At 37.9% G+C, this 24,602-nt stretch overlaps 1 protein-coding gene across 1 annotated transcript in view; it reads left to right on the plus strand.

Annotated features, from left to right (window-relative positions):
• The window catches only part of Gtf2f2 (general transcription factor IIF, polypeptide 2, 30kDa), a 152,040-nt gene that overhangs the window by 117,591 nt on the left and 9,847 nt on the right, over positions 1 to 24,602 (plus strand). The window contains exons 6-7 of the mRNA XM_005409084.2: positions 6,151 to 6,250; positions 18,684 to 18,827. Of these exons, the coding sequence (XP_005409141.1) occupies positions 6,151 to 6,250; positions 18,684 to 18,827 (244 nt within the window). The remainder of the gene's footprint in view (positions 1 to 6,150; positions 6,251 to 18,683; positions 18,828 to 24,602) is intronic.

A 24,602-nucleotide genomic window follows, 5' to 3' on the forward strand; every position in this document is an offset into this window, starting at 1 on the left:
GTGCATCACAGTGATCAGCTGTTTCTAAGAAACAAAAGTCAACAGGAGCTGTAACGGAACTATTACCTGGGCAACTAACTGACGTATAGTGGTGAGGTGGGATAGGGTGCAGCCTAATGCTACATATGTAGGTAAAGCTCTTAACACAGCTGAGAGCCCATAGTAATTACTCTTTAAATATCTTATTATATGTGTTTTAGTTGTCATTTTATTGGTGCTCTGGCTCTTAGGTCACATAAACCTTAAGCTTTTTCTTTGATGGGAAGAGATACAAGATAATACTGATTCTTTAAATAATCATAAAAAGACTTGTAATGCAGTGAGTTGATTTTGACTATTTTTTAAACTAGTAAAGAAATAATTTATGTATGGCCAGAATTACACAATGATAATAATTATTACTAATTATTTTTTGTCCAGAGAAATGTTACGTTTGATGCTACATTAAATTTTGTATCTGTTTTAATCTAAAAGTGAAGAGAAAGAAAAACTCATATCTTTCTGTAAAATTGATTAAGAATTCAAAATAGAAGGTGTTAATTTTTTTAGTTCTCCTTTAATTTTCAACTGAAGTAGTTTTTCTAGGTCTGAAAATGGAGCATCTTGCAAATATTTTAGTAAAATATAGTGAATGCTCTTGGGCACAGTTTTACAGTGCTGTTTTCCCTTCTTAGGTTATAGCTGCTCACGCTAGAAATCTGAACTAAGCAGTTCTTACTGCCTTTCTTACTTTTTTATCTCCAAGTTCAGTTAGGCACCAGTATTTATTTGTTTGATTGGTTGGTTTTAGTTGTTCAAGATAGGGCCTCACTACACAGTTCAGGCTTGCCTAAAGATCACTGTGTAGCCCAGGCTGCCGTTGAACTCATCGCAGTTCTCCTGCCTCTGCCTCCCAAGTGCAGGCATTATAGGAATGTGCTACCACTCCTGGCTCTAAGGAGTATTTTTAAAACACAAATTTGATTTTTTCTATGCCTTATAATTCTGATTTTTCCATTAACTTCGATTTAAAAATACTTCAATAGCCCATATATACATGATTTGTTTTCTTTCTAGTTTTCCATAAATTCATTGTAAAGTTAAACTTATTAAATATAAACTTTGTAAGACAGACACCTTTATTTTTTCCCCAAAGGTTTTAGCATCTTTGAGGTTATAACTCAGGCAAATAATTTAGGGATGACAGTACTTTCAAACATCACCAACTTGAATTTCCAGCAGTGCAATTATTGGGTACCTAAAATTTAAAACTGTGAGTTTTTAGAAGACCTAGAGTTTTGTTTCAGTAGTATATATATGAGCTCGTTTGACTACTTTTCTTGCTTAATATTTATGTCTTGTACTTTGAGAAAAAGTATTTTTTTAATACCACAGAAATTACTTTATAAATACATGTTCCCAAGCACTTCCTCTGCAACTGTGGCACATACAGAAAGATATGGTTAGTCCTAACCTTTGGAGGACATGGGTGTATATTCTGAATTGTCCTATAGTGGTGCCAAGAATTAGTACCAAGTATCTTTTTTAATGATTTGTAAAACAAAAGGATGACAAAATATTGTTTTACTATTACTTTTTTATTTTAAATTTTCTGAAAAAGTTAAGATCCATTTTTTTCAAGTTTAGGATGTTCAGCCTAATACATATTCATGTAGTTTGGAGTTCTGTTTCACAAACCAGGTTAATATTATTTTGACAAAGAGAAATCTTATTTTGGTTTTGAAGCCTTGAGGCTTCAGTACTGTTTAAGCGCACGGTTCAGTGATGACGTGGAGTTGCAGATTGTCCTGACGCTTCATGAGATAGTGTTAAGTGAGTCATTTAGGGTTAAAGAACCCTGCTGACTTATTTTAAACCGTTCAGGGTTAATTAAAATACTCTAAGATTTAGTTCTTTAAAAATGTTGCCTTTTCAGTCCATAGATTAACCTTTTGAGTTTTGAATCATAGGATGTCCTCTTTTAATTAAAACAGAACCCTTGGAGTTGACTTTTTAAATGTATAATGAGCTCTTTATTTTAAAAAACTGTTCTCCTTTATTTAAAAGATTACTTTAGAAATCAGTGTAATATGATACTCTGTGGGTGATGAGTTGACTTTTAGAATTATTAAATTAGAGTGGAAGGAAAAGTGTGCAGCAGAGCCTGAACTGGGATGTAGTGGCTACAGATAAACTCAAGTGTGTGAGTGTGACAAGAATAAACCCCCGTTGATAAGAAGCACTTACCCAAGCAAACTGAAACTCTGAGGGAGTTTATGTTGTGAAACAGTAGGAGCAGTCATTCGGTGTGGAGAGTAGGAGCCAGGCCCGCCTTTCTCCGTGGACATTTCCTCAGGCTTCACTGTGGCGCAAAGGGAGGGAAACCGTGCAGACACTTGATTGCAGCATACCTGATTGCTATTGAGAGAGGCGAAGCCTCTGAGAGTGGATTGCTTTCGGGTTACGGCTACAGTAAGAAGATAGAAGGATGTGCAGAAACAGGCTGCCACTTGCCAAAAACACTTCTTGATTTTGTTTTTATTCTCCCAAAGTTGCACATCCGTATTTCTCCTGACACTTCGTAAATATTTCTGTGTCAGGTTTTCAGTAACTCTTTTCTCTAGAGGTTATCTCTTGTGAGCTTTGAGACATCTCAGCTTGGAGGAGTCATTTCTACCCTATCTTTTTGCCTCACTTAGCAGCCTAAGAGGACTTGCTCAGTTAACCTCAAAGACATACTTCGGGGCTACTCTTCACTTCATATCAGCGTACAGGCGTCTGTTTTAGTGCTGCTCCAGTCCTCGGCGCTGCAGGGTGTTAGTTCCAAGTGCTCGTTTTATATCTGTCGTGCACCAAATCAGGTGTTTGCTGCTGTAGCTCCTGCTTCTAGACACTTGCTGGCTGACTGCCAGAAAGAAGCTCCTTTTAGGGTCAGGTCGTGGCTACCTGCAGCCCGAAGCAAATGGGCAGTACAGCTGGAGAAAGAGAAGGGAGCTAGATCTCGGGGGCTTGAACTCATGTGAAGGAGCTTGTCCTGCATCCCAAGAAAAGTAAGAGGATCGTCAGAGGATCATATGTCCAGGTCCGACCTTGGGCAATCACCTCCCTTTACCCCATGCTCTCTCCATTTTAAGAAAATTCAGTCTGCCTACATAGAAAGTATATGTGGCACATGGAAAGCAAAGTAATATTGTACGTATTATTTGTGGTTGCATATCCAGGAAATTTCTAAAGACATTTCCAGAATACTTTCTCATACTGTTATAAATAATCATTTATGTACTTAAAGGATAAATATGATGTGTAAGTAATTGGGAAAATTAAACATTAAACATCTATATCTTTTTATAGCAGCAAGTATATTGAATTTGGGGATCATGGCAAAAAATAGATTTCAGATTTTTAAAATACTGGCAGAGAGACTGGGGACATAGCTCAGTGGCACAAGCACCTGCCTGGCAAGCACAAGGTCCTAAGTTCGATTCCTGGTACCAAAAATAAATAAATAAATACAATAAAATATTGCCAGATATCTAGTATTTTCTCAGTGCTTTGCTGGTATATGATTAAAAATAAGTGGCTTAAAGAATTACTTTCATCTATATTTAATAAGAATGTTATAAAAACAGGTATCTTTTTATTTTAAATTATGTTTTTGAAAATTTTTTGAATGATAATCAGTTCATATTCTGTTGAATCAAAGAATGTAAAGTGCCACAGGTAATGTATAATATTGAACATGTTTGTTTTTGGGTTTCTGTCACACTGAGGACTGCACTGAGCACTACCTGCGCTCCTCCCTCTGCCTCCTGAGTAGCTGGGGTTAGAGGCATATTCCACCATGCCTGGCTAATTTGTATTATAGGGGCTTACGGCAACTACAGAAAACTTAGAGAATTGTAAACTGCATTAATTCTATTTTTGGTTTTGGTTTTGGTTTGGTTTGGTTTGGTTTGGTTTTTTTGAGACAAGGTCTCGTTAAGTAGTGCAGGCTGGATTGCGCTTACTATAAAGCCCAAACTGGCCTCGAAATCTCTCTGATCCTCCTGTCTCAGCTTCCCAAATGCTGGATTATAGGCCCACACCACTATGCCCAGCCCTGCATTAATTCTCACATGTCCCTTCCCACCGCTCACATTGGCTCCACCTTTAAAAACACTCCATTATTTTCTGGATTCATTAAGTAGGCAGCTTTCTAATGTGGCTCTGTTTCTGTGCTGTAACTGTTGCATCCCACTAGCTCCTTTTGGGCATATTTTTCTTGACTAAAATATATCCTTGAATCGGTCTCTCAGGGAGAATCAGTGAATAATAAACTTCCCTGTCCAGAAGTATTTCCACTCTTATTCTTTAATTATAAATTCAGCTTATTTAGACAGGCAGTTTTACACTTTTATATTCTGGTACCCTGCTGATGAGAAATATAAAAGTATAATGGTATCTCTGAGTCTTTAAAAATAACGACTTTAGAAAGCTACATCTTTTTTAGATTTATTGTGTTGAAATACCAAATGAATTAATCTAATTTTTAAAGTAAGAAGTTGATTGTGTGTCATGTTATATTCGGTACAAAACAAAATATCCTAAGATCACTACTTGAAGATGTATGTACTTGTCAAGTGTTATATTTTGTAATTGCTATACATGTGTGATATATTTATTTTATGACTTTTTAATTCAGAGTCGCACAATAGTTGTAGACCAGTGCTGTTTAATCAGAGTTTCTGTGATAATGCAAGTGTTCTTTCTGTATCTGCACTGTTCAGGGAGGCGGCCTTTAGTCACTAGACCAGTGGTGGCAAGCCTATCGTGCACATGTTACTGTGTTTTTCTTTTAAAACAAAAGATGTTAATATGTGAGTGGTTTCTTCTGAACTGAAACTTCAGTGTTCAGGTTTAATTGTAGAGCTGGCACTTTGCAGTTAATAGTGGGCTATGGGGTGTGGTTTGGCGCTTGATCCTTGAAAAGTTCCCGTCACTGCATGAGGCCTTGAGTGCTCACACTCTTTTTGTTACCTTTGTATCTTTTGAGCAGAAGTTTTGAATTAATAACTAGTTTAAGATAATTCATTTATACCTGGAGGGTTTTTTTCCAGAAATGTAAAGACCTTTTGGATTGCCTGTACAGTGTAGGATTAGAAGTAAATTATGTAGAGTTTGTATGTTTGGCTTATGGTGCTAGTTTTTACATGTAGTCATAGTATACATACGTCATGTGTTTTTGAAGTACTGTTACCATATGGCTAAGGTTCTTTTCCAGTTTGGATGGAAATGGCAAATAGGCAGAGTGCAGCTCCCTTCGTGTCTGCAGCACTGAGCCTTGAGTGTCTGGCACCCTCTGTTCCCAATGCCGGGAGCTCTTGCACTGCTCTCCTAGCAGCCACAGCCAGCAGCTACCAGGAGTGTCTGGAACTCTTCCAAAAGCAGGAGCCGCCAGGGAGGTAGTGGCACAGCACCTGCCTGGCAAGCACAAGGTTATGAGTTCGATTCCTGGTACCAAAAAAAAAAAAATCTATTAATCCAAAACCAGGAGCCACCAGCGATCAGCAGCTCTACATAGCTCCACATCATTCTGGCTGCTGCCTACCCACAGTTTTACACTAGCCTCCTAGTTAACGGCCTCAGCCTATTGTACTTGATACAGAAATCACTAATCTGCAAAATAAACCCACCTGAAAGAAGCTGTATCGTGACTTACGTTGCAGCATAAGGGAAAGCAATACATAAACTGACTTAATCAGGGTGAAGGGAAGGCTACTTAAGTAAATTTTTAAAATATTGGCTCAGACTGGATGGGAGTGGCTTTCAGTAAGGGAGGGGTTCCTTGCTGACTAGAGTGGGGCTGTCTGACCACAGAGTGGTCAGAGCCACCTCGGACAGACCTGCAAGTGAACCTTACTGCAGCCAAAGCAGAAGTCTCTCCGGACAGTCCTGGGGCATCTGGTGTAGTTTCAGGGGGCATCACGACTACCAAAGATGGAAGAAAAAAAATAAGAAGTACTTCTTAGTGGTTTGGGCCCTTCTGTCTCAGTAGTATGTTAAAGCTCATGCAATATTTTGAGGTTTCTTGTTTATATATTACCTGGTATTTGTTAAGAATTATAGAAATAACCCTTCAAGTTTTACTCTGCTCAACAAGTAAGTGTATTAATAATATCTTCTGTTTTTCAGATTGCAGATAGAAGAATCTTCCAAACCTATAAGGCTGTCACAACAACTGGACAAAGTTGTAACAACCAATTACAAACCTGTTGCTAATCATCAGTATAATGTAAGTCTTCTGCATATCTCTCTTTATTCAGTTTTCTTTCTTTCTTTCTTATTGGTACTGAGAATCAAACTCAGGAACCTGTGCTTAACATTCAGGCACTGTCCCACTGAGCTATATCCCCAGCCCTTCTTTATTCCTTTCTGTATCATAGATTCTTACATTTTGAAAGGACCCCATCAGTCGTGTACCTTGCATCTGGTACTTGAGTACCTGATCTAGATTTAGCAAGGAATATGATTTGCCAAGCGTAGAAAACATGCTTGCTGTACATTGTAAGCTATACAGTAAGAAGCCGCTACTGTTCAAACTACTCTTGATACATTTTTACAAAGAAATGAAACACTTTTGTTCTGAGTTTCTAATATTTTAAATTACAACATACTAAGTAGTCACTTTTTACTGTTTATTTTTCTGTACCTTTAAGATGACCGTAAGAATGTTTAATGTACTGACAAATTTTTATAGGTCATACAGTAAAAATGTATGATTACTATCTAAATTTTTAAGGTGGCTGCTCCTACTTTTTGCTCTTGCTGCTTTTGCTGTTTTCTGCCTCCATGAACTGTTGCCCTCTGCCATGTGCCACTCTGCCTTCAAGCCAGCCGAGTATGGACTGAAACCTCCACAAACTGAGGTAAATAAACCTTTCCTTTCTTAATTTTGGGCATCAGGTATTTTGTCTCAGCGATGAGAGAGAAGTAACCAAGACACTTCCCTTTCCTTTCTTCCTCCCTTTCCTGTCCTTCTTCCCTCACTTCTTCCTTCCACCAACCTGGGCATGGTGGTGCAAACTTATAATTCTGAATTTGGGAGGCTGAGACAGTAGAGTCTTGAGTTTGAGGCCAGCGTGGGTTACACAGCAAGTTCAAACCAGTCTGGACCACATAGCAAAGATTCTATTAGAAGTCACCCTCAAAAACAAAAACAAAACAAAACAAAAAACAAAGTGTGGTTTCTACTAAACGTTGTTTTAATTACTTACCTCATTGCTGAGACAAAATACCTGAATTAGACAAGGAAGCCCCAAATTGAGGAAGGAAAGGTTTGTTTAGCTCACAGTTTGTGAAGGTTTCAGTCCATAATTGGCTGACTCCATGGCAGGGTGGCATGACAACTGTTCATGGTGGTACAAGACAGCAAAAGCAACAAGAGCAAAAGGGGGAAGCAAGCCTCTTTCTCTCCTTTATATTGTACCTGCCGTAGGGCGGATGTAGCATTCATACTCCCAATCCCAGCAGTGAACAGTGAACCAATCACAAACTCTAGATTCAGCCGCCTCTGAAAAGCCCACCCACATGACCACATGAGGCTTTGCTGGGGACATCCAGACACAAACCCTAACAAATGCATATGGTATTTTAATTTGAAAAATCTTGTCGAGCCATGTTTGTAATAGTTTCTCTGGGTTACCAAAACAAATTACAACTAGGTGGTATAAAACAATAGAACTTTATTCTGTCACCTTGATGGCCAGAATTCTGAAATCCACATGCTAGCAGAACCATTTTCCTTCTGAAACTTGTAGGGGAGGATGCTGCCTTGCCTCTTTCAGCTCTGGCTGCCCTAGGTGTCCTGTGGCTTGTGGCAGATTAACTCCAATTTCTGCCTCTGCCATCACGTGTGCTCCCTATATGTCCCTTCTGTACTGATGAGGATGCCAGCACCAAGAACCTCATCTTAACCCAGATCCTATCTGCAAAGACTTTCTGAATAAGGTCATATTCACTGGTAGTAGGGGTTAGAGCTTGAAGGTAACTTTTCAGGTGACACAATCATCCCACAACAGCAGGGTTCTAGTTTCTCTGCTAAGCAGTTTGAGAGAGTAAATTCTGGCCACATGCCAGAATTTATACAATAGACATCTTCAAGCTGAGATTAGGTTACATTGCCTTATATGTATTTTTTTTTTCCTGGTTTTTTTCTGGTACCGAGACTCAAACTCACAACTTTGCACTTGCCAGACAGGCGCTGTGCCGCTGAGCTAAATCCCCAGCCTTATAGGTATTAAAACCTTTTAATTGGGTGACCTTTCAGCTCAGATGCGTCTATAGCTTTATGCTCCCACATAAGCAAATCAAAGCCCAATGTAAGGAGTAAAATAAAAACAGAAATTTTATCAATCAGAAACCACCCACTGGTAGCCAGGCAGGGTGGTGCATGCCTGTAATCCCAAAAATATCCTAAGGCAAGAGGATCACTGCAAGTTTGAGGATAGCCTCAGCAGAAAAAAAAAAAAATTTTTTTTAAGGATCATGAAACAATTGTAATTTTTTTCATTGATAAGTAAGATCATTTTGCCTGGTTTCAGCTTCCATGGGCATTTATGTCTTACTCCTGTGCAAAGTAAAGACTGCCTGTATAATCTTTAGACCTTTTATTGAAGTATATTTTATATATAATATACACATACATTGTCTCCATATTGATGTGTTGCCTTAGTCACTTTCTTGTCATTGGACGCAGTACCCACAACTTCAAGGAGAAAAGGTTATTCTGGCTCGAGGGTACAGCCCGTGGTAGCTGTCTCCAAGGCTGAAACAGGATGGCAGAGGGCGTAGTGGAGGAAAAAGCTGCTCACATCACAGTGGCGGGCAGCAGAAAGAAAGGAGGAACCGGGAAGGAAGATACACACTTCCAGATCACACTCTTGGGGACCAACCTTCCAACAGGCAGATCAGCTGTAGCACCCCATAACCCAGTCACCTTCAAAAGCCCTGCCTCTGAGTGCAGGCTGTTTTGGGAGTCATGGTTGATATCAACCATGGTATGAGTACTTGCACATCATGTGCCAGCTTCTGTTCTGAGTGCTTCATAAATAGTGACATGTCGTCCTCATGAAGTAATACCCACTGTCATTTCCGTTTCACACATCAGTCTCAGAGGTTAGATTACCTGAAACATTAACTCGTGTAGTCAGTAACTAACTGGTCCAGATACTCAACCCAGGCAAGTCTGACTTAGAAGCCCTACTCTTAACCACTGTGTATGTTTCCACAGATATTAGCAGTGCTAAAAAGCTAAGAGTTTTAGATTTTAAAATACCTGAATGTAAGAATAACTGTAATAATTTCCTAAATAGAAAATGAACCTTAAGTCACATAATAACAGTTGAAATCCTGTGTCCTACTTTGTTGCTTAAGAATTATTTTGATACTGAGTTCAACAGGAATTAAAATATCTTTAAGACTGGTATTAAGGCCAGGCATGGTGGCGCATGCCTGTAATCCCAGCACTCAGGAGGTTGAGGCAGGAGGATCATTGCGAGTTTGAGACCAGCCTAGGCTACAAAGTGAGCTCAAGGCCAGCCTGAACTGCATAGGGAGACCCTGTGTCAAAAAGACAAAAAAAAAAACAAAAAAGACTGGTATTAAGTACCTAGACTTACTAAGTGGCACAGAACAGCATTGCCAAACCACCATGGTGTGTTGTTTGAGTTTCTTGTGATTATTTTGTGTGAGAGATAACAAATACCCTCCAGAACTAACTGGGGGCTGTGTGAAGTGGAACACATCTGCTGCTTCTAAAGACCTTCAAACTTAAAAAACTTTTTTAAAAAATTATTAGTAGATAGATACTTATGAGTGTTAGTAGTCATGACAGTACCCTACAGCAGTTGCCTATGATTTCTCTTCTCTTAGCCACAAATACCTGTTTTATGCCTGAGGTACAGGCCCCTGGTTGAACCAAACCAATAAAGTCTGTCTTCAAGCTGCTGCAATTTCCTTCGGTTATGTTTATGCCTCTTTAGGTCCCCAGATGGGGTACAGTGTATATTTCCTTTGAAGCAGTGAATATACATTTCTATATTATAGTCATTTTTCCTTAGTTCTACCACAGAGGTCACTTGCTGTACTGCTATAGACCATCATTTCTGAGGCACAGAGCAAACCTCTCGAAGGTAGAGCAGTGCCAGCACTTTGGTAGGATCACAGCTTGGACCTCTGCCTGAGCCATGTGCTTAGTGCCGTTGACATTCTCCTACCATCTATAGAACAAGGAGTCCACATGTCACATATTTAGGGTATTTTCACATCACTTTCCTTTTACTACTAAAATACAGTAATACCACAGTTCACGGTGCTTCTGTTCACAAACAGTTGTGTTCTCAAACAAGTGTTCAACGCAATTTTGCTTCCACTCACAAACTCCATGTCGGGTAAGAGACATAACTGTGGCCATCTTTCCTACACAAACACAAATGCAGCCATCTTCCCCAAAATTGTAAAACTAAGTTTGTGAACCAAAGTACCACTATATATTTAAATACATTGTATTCTGAACTTGTGAGGTTATAAAGCTGTCATGTCCATTTTAAAGACTTCTTAACATTAAGTAACATTTCAGTTCAAGAAATGTTAAATTATCATAAATGAGTAATACTAGTAATAAGTTATGTGACAATTCTTGATTAAGATTTTGCTTACATAAAGCAAAGATTGACTACCATCTATCATGTTGCACTTGGATGTTTAGTAATTGTTTTCTGTGGGAGTATCTGAATGGGTGGGGGCATCTGCATGGCTTTGAAGAAACATATTTAGTATTATAGTGTAACATCAACTATGAAAATTATATAAAGCTTTTGTTATCAGAAAAAAACGATTATGTTTAATATTGAGAGACTTCAATATAGTTCAGTGAGAATGCTTTGAAGTTGTGTAACAAAGGCTTGGTAAGAATGTTTAAAACACTATAATGTTGAATTGTTTTCAAAGTTTTAGTTTTGTAAGCTACAGCTACATAAACATGAAGTTCAGGATTTTATTTTAATAGTTAGGGTTCTTCAAATGAAATTTTCAGATAAAAATAAAGAGAAGTGTATTTTTAAAAAGAGAGTAAAGAATTGCATATGTACTTGTAAAACTGTAATTCCTGCTCTGGGGATGGGGGCAGAGTTGGGACTGAACCCAGCGCCTCACACACGCTCACTCTTTACCAGTGAGCCACACTCTCGCCCTATCCTTGCATTTAATAAGGAAACACCTTTCATTTACCCCCACAAGTTTTGATCCACGTATAGCACATAGACAAATTCACATCTATAAAGAAAGGATATCCGAATATTTAAACTCTCCAAAATCTTACTTTGTACTTGAAGCTTTTCTAAACACTGAATTCAAATTTATCCCTATATGTAGTTCACAAACTAGGGTATACTACCCACCACACTGGCCATTCAGAAGGCATTTATTGGGCAAAAAAAAATTATATGATCAACATTATCTTTTAGAATATCCCTTTCTTGAGAGCTCCCCCCTGAAAACTCACCTCTTGCTAGACTATTAATGCCTTAGTTTTGTCCCTAAGTGGCATTTCCTCTGCCTTCATTAAGTTTCTGAAACTAGGACCAGTTCAGGTAGGTCAGCATTTTCTAGAGTAAGTTTTGTGAAACACTAACTTGTAGGAGCTTCCTTAAGGGAAAAGAAGTACATAGTTGTGTTGAAAGGGATTCTACGTTAAAGAAACTGCTAGGTTCTGATAATATCACGCCCTCTCCAAAATTGGCACTTGTATGTTAATATATAAAAAATTGAGAATCTTGAGGGTTGGGAATGTAGCTCAGTGGTAACACTTTTGCCTAGCATGTGCAAAACCTGGGCTCAGTCCCTAACATCGTTAAAAAGAAAAGCATGTAAACATCAAATTCCTCTCTCCTCATTCTCTGACATGGTGAAAACAAACTTTAAGAAATAATGGGACTCTCAGAATTAGGGTTTGTAAGGAGACCACTGGAGATCGGTCTGCCCTCTGAGGTGGAGGCCCCAGAGCTCAGACCCATGCTACCAGTTAGTCCAACAGGAATGAGAGGGCTTGGGGCATGGTCTGCCTTCTCCCTCTGGCCGGACCGTCATCTCCATCGAGGAGCCCTGGGTAATCATGACTATGGTGGAACAAGAAAACAGCCTGTTGCTAGACACAGGTGCAAGTCTCTCGGTCCTTCTTTTCAATCCTGGCCTTCCTTCCAGCCATCATACCTCAGTGAAAGGAGTCACTGGTGAGGAGGTAATATGCTATTTTTGACAACCCTTAGGCTGTAACTACTTAATAGGTCTCTCTTGCATATCTCTGCCTTCCTGAGAAACCACTCTGAAGATACCACCAGGTATTACAGCAGCCATTGATATTTTCCTACTAATCTATCCATAACTGTGTAAAGTTTGTAATGTTCCTATCCTATTTCATAAATGGATGTATGTTTATTATTATGTGTTTCCTACAACAACCATTGAGAATAGTTAATGATTTTTCAATAGGTCACTCATGTATAGCTCTATTTATTTTCTTTAGAAGCCACTTTGAAGATACCAAAGTATAGTACAACAACTCTTGATAATCTCCTACCTCTTTTGTCTGTAACTCACTATTATTTGTCTATTTGTTTTCCTGAGAAACTATTTTGTAGACAATAATATGTAAAATGATAACCATTGATAATTTCCTACCATTTTGTCTGTAATTTGCTAAGTCCCCCATATTATTATGTTATCCTTCTTTTATTCTTTAAAATAAAAAAAAAAAAATTAATAAAAAAAAAAAGAATTAGGGTTTGTAAGAGGTCTCATTGGTAAAGGGAAAAACATTAGAACTTACATTTATCCTACTTTTCACCTAATAAAGGAAAGAAATTTTAAAATATTTACCAGGTAGATTGACCCAGCACCCTTATGCAGTCCCTGTGTTAATTGTTTTTTAGGAAAAGAGTAAAATAATACAACATGAAGGAGTTGATCATGGCCTTCTCATTTTGATTTGTTTTCAGAGTTTTAGATTTGTTGCTAAATTCAGAGATTTATATAGTACAGTATTAATTAAATGCATTCTCAGCAAATGACCTTAAATGATTCCCAAAGAAACTGTAGATTATAGATACTACTAATAAAGCAAATACATGTGCACAGGAAAGTGGAAAGATTGACACTTCTCTAAGGTGATCTCGATATGTGAAGTAGAGACAATGATGAGGGAATCAGATCTGACAAGAGCGTGTCTCTTCCAAAACCAAAATTATCAGTGCCATTTTAAATATTGCTTGTCAGTCCCTGTATTTGATGATGACTCAGTTGTGTCTCTCTTGGAATCAGAAACAACTTCAGATATTTCAAGTAGAAAGAGATTTAGTGCAAGGAATTAGCTTATGAGTACAAAATGAAAGGGCTGGGGTTGCACAAAGGAGGTTGAAACCAGAAAGCTGCTGCAGTAGGACGTGCCCGTGCCAATACAAGAGTGTGTCTTCCTCCTACCTCACTCTCCCATTGGCAGAGCACCAGCTGGAAACAAGCTAATTAGGGAGTCTTGGAAGTGGAGCCTGAAGGCTGCCGCTGCCACAACCACCAAGGCCTGGAGCTGAAGGCGTGGTGCAGAAGTGACTGGTGTGGTGAGCCTTGGCTCTTGTTGACGTTGTACCTTAAGTTATACTGGCAGTTGGTGGTATGAAGCCTTCACAGTCTGGAATACTTTTACAAGCTGAACATCAAGAACATAAAGACAGCACTGTATTTGGAGAGCAAGCAAAAAGTTATGTAATTTTGACAAATTAAGGCTTCCTTTTAAAATAATGTATTTTATTTCATTCCTTTTATACTTTGGTTTCTTTTCAGATTGCATAAATTTTTCACCTTATTTCATTCCTTTTAAGTTTTTATTTTGTATATATTATAATATTTATATATACTAGTATAAAGCACATTTTTATGATTTATAAAGATAGATTTATTAAATTTGTAAAATTTAAATTTTTTGCTATAAAAGTGTTAATCCAAAAAGTATAGTTAACTTATGTGTAAGATTCTTTCCAGCTCCCTCCATCTCTGAATCTGTCTCTGAATTACAGTCCATGTGTGTTCTAATTGACATTGTGTACATCATTTGGCTTCCATAAATTTCACGGCATTCTCTTCTTGTCTTGTCTTATCTTGTCTTTTTGAGACAGGGTTTCACTATGCAGTTCAGGCTGGCCTTGAGCTTACTTTGTAGCCCAGGCTGGTCTCAAACTAGCAACGATCCTCCTGCCTCAGCCTCCTGGGTGCTGGGCTTACAGGCGTGCACCCCCATACCCGGCTTCACGGCATTCTTAAATGTGTTCTATGGTCTAGTAACACCTTTCCTATAAGGAAGCATACCTCTGTTGTCTAGATAATGGTTCTCAGCATGGACTGTACACTATACTCACCCAAGAAACTTCGTAAAAGGAAAATGCTTTCACACTTGCTATAATATAGAGGCCAGCTATCTTAAGGTTTTTTAAGCTCTCTGGGTAATTCTAGTACATAGCTACTCACTGATTCAGAGACAGGAACTTTCTACAGTTCTGTCTGCCATTTCTTTTGAGAAGGGGATGGGATTCAATAATGAATAATTGATATCTTGTCTTTACTATCATCCATATCCCCTTCTCCTAAATTTGAAACATTGGTTTTTTTCTAGCTCTTGATCAGGAAATGGTAGCAAACTAGAAAAGTTTAAATTTAAAAAAAATGATTGAAGTAATAGTTACATTACATCTTGTGGTAAACTGACAGGAACTAGAAAGAAAATTTGTTTTTATGCATACTGTCTTTCCTTTAGTGTGGCAGCCAACTCTGTGAGTCTCCAGAACTAAGGTTATTGAGTTTTAAGGGTTTTTTATACATATATATATAATTAACACAAACACCAACAGGACTGTATCATAAAGACTTTCCAACAACATTTGCCAATATTTGCTGAATATAAGAATACTACATGCCTTGCCAGTATAAATTTGCACATCAAGGACTGACCAATTCTAAAGAATTAATTTCAAGAGATGACACACAAGGCAGAAATAGAAGCACTGGTAGAGGGGAGGGGGAAGTAATCTTTCATAAGGGTTTAAAATGCAAAACCATGATAGTCAAGGCTGTCATGCTTACTTCAGAAGTTAGAATAAAAGCCTTCACAGAGACTGCCTTGACAAAGCAGTCAACATATTTCTGCAAACAACAGTCTAGAAATTTACAGACATCTGAATTTTAATATTTTAATTGGTAGCGGGTGGCATTTATCATATTAGTCAGTGATTAAGATTTCAGAAATGACAGTTGAACATCTCTATACCACATCCACAATAGATTTTCAACATTTGGTTGCATTTTAGTCATGAATAATTTGTTTTCTATTGTGAAAGTAAAATTAATTGTATATGATAGATTTCTTTGTATTGTAAAAATTTATAACTGGAATCTAAGTTTAATGTACTTTCTGAATTAACATTTATTTCAGTGATGTTCATTATTATTGGAAGCAGAAAGACCAGTAATTAAAATTCAAATAACATAAAAACTATTTCTAGATGGATGTGCTGGTACTATACAATTGTAACCCCACCGCTCAGGGAGACTGAAGCAAGAGGGTCCCACGTTCAGTCCCGGGCAGGGCCATTTAGTGAGGCCTCTCTCAAAATAAGAAAGGACTGATGATCTCGCTCAGTGCAAAGGCCCTCCTGGGTTCAATGATCAGTACTGAAGGAGGAAAAAAAAACTTATTCCAGTAACTGCTATAGTAACATTTTATGTTGTGTGATAACAAGTTAGATACCTAACTGCTTTGGGTATTAATTCCTTACAATGCCTGTACATCACTGAGAAACAAAATGCCCAAAGAGAAAATAGTTTAAAAAGAAATAACATCTCAAAACTACAGTCTTTTCCTAAGTATACTAGTTCATATCATTTGTGGTTTGTGTAACCAGTCTTATGTGTACTACCAAATTGTGACAATACTAAGATTACCGTTTGTATATTTTTAAACTATAAAAAAAGTTACTTCTGTGACCCGTTCTTTGTCCTCAGTGCAGGATTAGGTGTTAATAGCATAATGACCATGGAAATAATGTAAATTCCTTTTTGTAGTTATGCACTGGAACAGCTTACCTGAAACCACAGAAGAGAATTTGGGTTATGACCCTATCTTGAACATCATTGAAAAAGCTTTAACTAATTTTGTTTTAAAAGTCTTTTCTGTAAGTTATCCAATGGTACAGGCTCCAAAGATAATAAATGTTCTGTTTTTCTTGCTATTTTTAAATAAATGTAGGATTAAAATTCCAGTACTGAAATTTCTCTAATATGTAATAATATTTTCATGCCTGTCATTGCTATTATTATTTTATATGCCTGAGTTTTCAGGTTATACTTTTAGGAGTTTCTGTTCACTAGCTAAAAGAGTTGGGCCACATTGTCCCCAGTAGTTGAGCCATTGATGGACATGGTTAACACAAAAGGTTAGCATATGTTTTTAGTTTGCTTTTCTTTGATTTTAAACAGGAAAGCACATTCAGTGCATATATTATATTTGAGATGGAAGCATGTACCAAGATGTTTTTAATCTAGGTAACATTTGATAGGTTTAACATGAGTCACAGCTTACTCTGACTGTTAATCTTATCCCAAATATTAATTTTAAAGGTTCTATTTTATTAAGATCAAATTTTTACCTGTAATTCAGACCCTCTTGGCTCTGAGCTGGGCACTTGGTAACACTTGAAAAGTTTCTCTCACCGGTACCAACTACAATGTGTGTCCTACCTAAGATGTGGCATTTATTTAAAAACATTTTTTCCTGCTTTCTCCGTACCTTTTCCAGTTGTTTCACACATGGGAGAGCCTGCAAAGGGTCGAAGCTGAATTTGCCATCACTCTTCCATTTCCTGAATTTAACTTTTTCTATCTCTCTTTCAGAATAAATTAAAGCTGGGAAGAGAGTACAGGCAGAGTATCATGCAGCTCTAGCTTCATGCAGAGAATACGAAAGCCTAGCCTTGGGCTTCTGCCGGGTACCCCCTTTCTCTGTTTTGTTTTTCTTGGAGATCGGTGGCCTTTGGTGATAAATCAAATCTCACATTGTGCTCACCCCTTAGCAAGAGAACTTTAGGTTGTCTCTGTCTCCTCTGATTCCATTTTCCTGTTTTCTAGATCCTACATTAAGATTCTCTTTTCCACACTTGACCAGAGTAGATTTTAATATCTTCACCTCCGAACCTGGTTTTTTCCTACTTCTTCCCAGGTTCCTTCATTGGGCTGTTCAGTGCAATCCAAAACATAGACCTGTTTAGTACTGTACAAAAGTTAACAGGAAGAGTGATGTGTTGTAGTCATCGGTTAGCAAAGGACAGCTTAGTAGACCTATTCCACAATATTCCACTGTGTAATCCAAAGACCCTGATATTTTATCCTGGACAGTCATGTTTGCTTTCTTCCTGGTGTAATCATTCTCTTACTTCTGCCTTTCTTTTGACCCTAGAGAAAAGGGTATATTCTTTCAAATCCTCTTGTTTTCTTTTATGCTGTTCTCACTGAGAAAATCTTGAAGCTGGCTGGATTTCCTTCCTCCCAAATAATATGTGTCATGAATTTTTGTTGTTGTAGCTTCATGATCTTGCCCTAGTTTGTTCTGTGGTCTACTGATACTTCATTAGAATGTTCAAGGCCCTCTATATGCATTTTTAATACTTGAACCCTAAGAAAGGGATACTTTTTAAAAGAGAAGACTCTCTTATTTGCCCATGTCCTAGTGCAGTCCCTAGCACATAGTCCATGCTTAACCTGCTGAAAAGATACATGGATTTTCAGTGTTACTCCCAAGGTGTACACATCAAAACATAATGATGGGGCCGAGGATATAGCTCAGCGGCACAAGTGCCTGCCTGGCAAGCGCAAGGTCCTGAGTTTGATTCCCGGTACCAAACAAAACAAAACAAAACAACATGATGAGTAAATTAATCCTCCCCCCTTGTCTGGCTCCTAAATTTATTTAATTGAAAGACACTATTGACAAAGTTACCTTTATTCACTAACTAATGAAGTCTGTCGTTATCAGTAAGATTTAGGGTGAGGCATATAGCTCAGTGGCGTAGCACCTACCTGGCAAGCGCAAGGTCTTGAGTTCCATTCCTGGTACCCCAAAAAAAGATCTATTTTTAGCATAGGGTCAAAATGAGAAAAGGCTTCCTACCCCTGCCCATGTCATTTGTTTGTTACAATGCTTCCCAAACTTTCCAATCCCTAGAGAACCTGTGCTGTGATCAGCCTGCCCCTGAGAAGCCCACCCTTGAAAGATATTAGCTACCAAAACTACATCTAGTGCATAAACTTATTTTGTTATATCTTGGTTAGTCAAAAACAAAGGAACTGCAAGTTAAGAGTTGCTTTTCAGCATAAGGAACTAGAAAGAAAGTCTGCTTGGGAGCAAATGGCACATTGCACAAATCTACATGAAATACCGAAAACAGTCACAGTGGCAGCTTTACTATCATAGATCCTTAAAGGAATAGGGAGTGCTCAGAGCAACAAGGGCCTGGTTTAAACTGTGCCTCAAAATATCATATCTAATAGTTCAAGGATGCCTAGCAGAGATGCTTATGTTTCCAAGTGAGCATGTTAGGTTGACACCTTTCTTTTGCTTTTTTTGCGCATAGATTGAATATGAAAGGAAGAAGAAAGAAGATGGAAAGAGAGCTCGGGCAGATAAACAACACGTTCTAGATATGCTGTTTTCAGCCTTTGAAAAACACCAATATTATAACCTGAAAGACTTGGTGGACATCACAAAACAACCTGTGGTATGTATATGTTCATATTGCTCTTTTAAATATTTCCTGCTTCATTAATATGTCATTACTGAAGAGAGATGTGTCCTTTCCATATTATTAAATTTATAGTCATTTACACTAAGGGGCTGGGGATTTAGCTCAGTGGCAAAAGCGCCTGCCTGGCAAGCGCAAGGTCGTGAGTTCGGTTACTGGTACCAGAGAAAAACAAAAAAAAAAAAAAAAAAACAAGTGTTTATAGTCATTTACACTAATGACAGCCTACACTGACACTCAGAAACATGTCTTAGTGCAGCTATTTTTTTTGTAACATGAGCTTCATTATTTTAGATTTCAAATACATTTAATATCAGTAATTCCATGTGAAGAGAAGAAATTAGCCTTTTGATTTATTCTTGACAAATCTGAAGGCTTTGTTATACATTAACATTCCCCTTTTTGTTAAAATATTACTTGAAATTCCAAAGAATATAAGTAATTTTTTAATAGAGAAGAAGAAAGTGCTCATGCTGCAATATTATCAGTTCATCTTAATGACTTCACTCCCCTTGGCATCAAAGCCTTAGAAACTACATTCCAAGCTAAATGAAAAAATTGAAAAAGAATAATTCATTAGCTGAGCAGTGTTTCTTCTGGTTTTAGTGACATTTATCTGTGCATTTTATATATAAATATATATGAAAAAAAGCTATTTCAGAAATTTTGAAAGCAAACAAAACATTTTTAGGGAATAAAACATGCACAAAATTAGATACAGAAAAACAGGCACTTGTAGAGGGACATTCTGATAATACCAGAGAAAGCAGTTTCTTTGCCTTGGCGTATAAGGCTTATTCATTTTGCATCAAAGAATGGTTTATTAGAATGTCTGTTTTGATTCTTCAGATAATTTTTATGTCAGTACTTAATGAATTTCTTAGAGCTTCCTGACTTATGATCAAGGGTGGACTATCTTCAGGGAAGCTATTAACTTCCTGAATATATGCAAAAATACTTGGATTTTTCTGGGGAGCAATCCCATAATGTGTGTCAGCTTCTTGTAGAGAACCACTGATCTAGAAACTGTTTGTTTTATAATAGTTTATTACTTAGAAACTATTTAACAAGCAGATTTTTTTTTTGAGACTAGGTCTTACTATGTAGTTCAGGCTGGCCTTGAAATTGCAGTGATCCTCCTGCCTCAGCCCCCAAGTGCTGGGATTATAGGTGTGCCCCACCATGCCCGACCCATAAGCTGCTTCTTGAAGACTTTGTTGTATGTTATCCCTGTCCCTAAATATTGGTATACATTACAACATAAATTTACTAGAAATTCAGTGAATAGCTAATGAATTTGTCTTTTAAAAAAAAAAATAAGGAAAATCTTTAGTCCCGAAAGACCATCATATTTTCCTCAGTGGATTTTGACAGGCAGAGTGGGGTTGAGGGACAGAGAGCCAGTCTCAGGAAATAGGCCAGAGCTCAAGTTACTGTCTCCTGCAAAGTTAGGGAGGAGTGGACAGTGGCTTTGAGTCCTGTCATTTCCATCCCTAAAATTGAGGGAGTAGACCTAATCTTTATGATCCTTTCCAGCTCCAGATCTGTGATTCTCTTTCTGTCTTATTTCATCTCCTCTCTGCTCCCTTCTCACATTTGAACTGAGTTGGCGAAACCCATTGACCAGAAGGAAAATTGCCAAAACCCAGTTCTTTCCTGTGTAGGTAAATAACCTTTTAAAAAGGTTCATAGAACATAAATGAGTATATACTGATGGCCATCAGCAGACTACTACTAATTTAATTTTACTCTGAGCAGTGCCATGAGAATGTAAGGGATCTAGTCTCTCATGGATACCATGATCCAGGCAAGAGTACTTCCTGGTATAAGGGGAAAACTGGATTTGGAGTAATGAAATCTCATTTCAAGTTCCAGTCCTGCCATGGACTAGCTACTTAAATAAATTTAATACATTATTTGTGTATTTAATTTACTTAACATATAACATAGTTAATATAAAATTTATCAGTGTTTATAATACTACAAGATTTATAACATAATAGTTTACAATATTCCTATGGTAATTAAATGATTGTGAAAGATGCTTTGTCAACTGCAAATATTTTACTTATATTACTAGTTTTATTAAGTAACCCTTTAACCGCAGGTAAAGAAACAGAAAAGAATTTTACTCTTGTCAGTCAGTTCTGCTGGTTTTCCTCCTTTTTTTTAAGTCTTGCAGGTAGGTGTCTTAGTCCGTGCTCTTTTGCTGTATGCTGAGTACAGCAGAATAATTTATGAAAAGCAGAAGTGTGTTTATAGTTCTCCAGGCTAGCAAGTCCAGGAGCACGGTGCTGATACCTGCTCAGCATTTGGTGAAGGGCTTCCTTCTGGATGGTGTCGTGGTAGAGGATTTCATATGGTGAGGCAGAGACTTTGATTTTCTGATGCCTCCTGACCCACTTTTGATAACAAGTTTATAATCATGAAATCTATTGCTATAACACATCCTCTTTGTTTTGTTTTTTGTTGTTGCTGCTGGGTTTTGTTTTGTTTCTGTCTTATTTGAGACAGGGTTTCACTATGCATTTCAGGCTGGGCTTGAACTCACTTTGTAGCCTAGGCTGGCCTCGAACTTGCAGTGGTCCTCCTGCCTCAGCTTCCCAAGAGCTGGGATTATCGGCATGCACCACCATACCTGGGCTCCTCTTTGTTTTAAGCAGTACTAATGCCGTCTGCTTTCTGATCTTTTTTTTTTTTTTTTTTTTTTTTTTTTTTTCTGTTTTTGAGATATAGGGTCTCACTGCAGTTCAGGCTGGCCTTGAGCTCAGTTTCTAGCCCAGGCTGGTCTCCAACTTGCAACGATCCTCCTCTCTCAGCCTCCTGAGTGCTGGGATTACAGGCGTGTACTACCACGCCTGGTTCTGCTTTCTGATCTTATATCATTTTTTTACATATTAAGCGAATCTGAAGTATTGTCTTATTTTTCCATTTTTTTTTTTCTTTTCTCTACTAGTTTTTCTCTCCTAAAAAAAATTCTACAAGCAAACAAAACATTCTACAAGCAAACTTTCTTCTTGAATAGAGGAGCTACTCTTAGGGCCAGTTCTTTTTCTCTCATTTGCTAGTATGTGACTTCAACAGGCAGCCAGAAACAGTGAAAGCTTCTTATCAGGGACAAATAAGTGAATTTAAAAAGACCAAGCTTTGGTAACTGACGTGAAGTAGGGAAAAACAGTGTCAGAGGTATTTTTGTATGGTTTAGTTTGTGCCTCCCCTCACCATGGAAAGGTTAGAGGATGCCTATTATTTCTCTCTGGCACTTGCTGATCTTTAACCTTGAATATATTATACTAGTCTTCATATTTTGTCATATCTATGAAATAGACACACATGTAGCATTTCTTTTAAAAATAAAAATCAGCTGGGCATAAAGGCACATGCATGTAATCCTTGCACAGTAGGAGGGGGATCACAAATTCAAGCCCAGTTTAGGTAATTTAACAGCTTAGCAAGACCCTCTCTCAAAATAAAGGAGGGATGTTGCTCAGTGCAAAGGCCCTGGGTTCAGTCCCTAGTGCCTCAAAAGAAAGAGAGAGACCATTAAAAACTTTATTTAATTGTCAAACCATGAAGAACACTCAGAGCCCTAACACTGTTTGCTAACATTTACCAGTGTTCCTTTAAATGTGTGTGTTTTTTTAAAAGTGTCACAGAAAATCAGCTCAGATTATAAATGAGCCTGTTTGTTTGCTTGTATGGTACCCTCCCAGTTTCAAGTCAAGATTCAAGTGTATTTCTGTTGATGATTCCTTCTAACTCTGGTTCCCAATCATATCAATCCAGTGGGCCACCTTTGAATTCAGTATATATAATTGAACAAATGGCATGGTTTTAGTAAAGTAAGTTAAAGTCAACGTGAAAAACTAGAACAACCCACTCAGGACCCCTCCTGTTTCTCAGGAGCTATGCCTATTCCCCGTTCCCCCATTCCTATTCCCCATTCCTTTTCTCTAGTAAGTTTTCCTACTCTTACTCAATTAAAAAAAAAAAAAAAAAAAAAAAACACGTACACACATGAAAAACTAGGTGCAGTATGGTACCTAGACTTTAATCCCCCCAGCTTTAAATACTACACAACAAACAGTTGCTTATTTTCAAGGCAGTCTTTCAATAAAGAACAGTCTTAACTGGTCTGTCAGCAATCAGATAGCATTAATCTATCCTTTATAAAGTTTATTTACACATAGGATTAAGTAAGGGTTGAGTAAAAATAATTTCAGCAAAATTCTACAACCAATGCTTTTTTTTTTCTTTTTTTGAGACAGGGTCTCTCTATACAGTTCAGGCGGATCTTGAGCTCATGTTGCAGCCCAGGCTGGTCTGGAACTTGCAACAGTCCTCCTGCCTCAGCTTCCCAAATGCTGAAATTAGAGTTGTGCACCACCACACCTGGCGATACCAATGCTTTTTTAAAGGATCAAATGAGTAGAGAATTTGAGATACTGTACTTTTCTCCTACCAAGAATAAAAATTTGCTCGTATCTCTTATTATGGGTCAGTGAATTGGTTGAGATTCTTTTAGTTGCAAGGAACAGAAACTCAGATCAAACTAGTTTTTTTCTTTTTTTTTGGTACCAGGAATCAAACTCAGGACCTTGCACTTGCGAAGCAGGCGCTTGTGCCACTGAGCTCTATCCCTGGTGATCAAACTAGTCTAAGTGAACATAATTTTGTTGGCATATTAACTTGGAAAGTTCCGGAATGCATCTGTGTAGAGATGGCTAGATCTAGCAACTATTACTTCTTAATTAGAAATGTCCCTTCCCATCTTTCCACTACTGCCTGGGCAGCCAAAGCCTAGTGCTTCCCCTACCTTGAGCCATACTGCCCGGGACAGAGTTTGTGCCTCCTCATTCGGAGTAATCACTTTTCTTGCTATCAGAGTGATACATTTGAAACAGAACTTTGATTTCTATACCTTGTCAAAGCTTCCCCAGACTTGCCCATTTCAGTAAATGACACTAGTGTTGCCCAGACACCTGTTTCATGTTTCTTCTTCACTATATATATTACAAACTATGGTGTATAGCTCTCTCTCATTCAGGATCTTAAAGGAAACCAGTCTCTTACAAACTGTCAAGTTCAACTTCTGATTTATAGGTCCAGAAATGGAGTTGGCTAATGGCTTCTTATGCCTGGTTGTATTCAGACATGTATGTAGATCTGTGAGCAAACAAGGAATACTGTTTGTGTATGTGTGTGTGTATGCACACCAGGCAAGTATTCTGTACCCCGGCGCTAGGAATGCTGTTTTGTTTTTTGTTTTGTTTGTTTGCTTCTTGTTTTAGTTTTTTTGAGACAGGGTCTCATCATGTAGTCCAGGCTGGCCTCAAACTCACAGTAGTCTTCTTGTTTCAGCTTCTCACGTGCTTAGATTACAGGTTTACACCACATGTCCAGCGGGGATGCATTTTCTCATGGGGAAAAGAAAAACAGAATTTTCTCTCAAATACATTGATTTTTTTCTCTTTATATTATTAAGAGTCATCATCATTAATCTAAGGTATACAGAAAATAAAAGTGAAGATTTTTTTGTTGTTTTGGTTTTGAGCTTTGGGTTTTTATGGGGGCAGGGCAGCACTATGGATCAAACCCAGACAGAGCTACATCCCCAGCCCTTTTTATTTTTTATTTGGGGACAGAGGTCTAGCTTGGCTTTGAATTTATAATCCTCTTGCCTCAACCTCACAAGTAGCTGAGATCACAGATACGTGCTGCCATGCCTGGCTTAGAATTGAAGCTTTGTAT

Source organism: Chinchilla lanigera, unplaced genomic scaffold, assembly GCF_000276665.1.
Source record: "Chinchilla lanigera isolate Chin_1 unplaced genomic scaffold, ChiLan1.0 scaffold00117, whole genome shotgun sequence".
Lineage (NCBI taxonomy): Eukaryota > Metazoa > Chordata > Mammalia > Rodentia > Chinchillidae > Chinchilla > Chinchilla lanigera.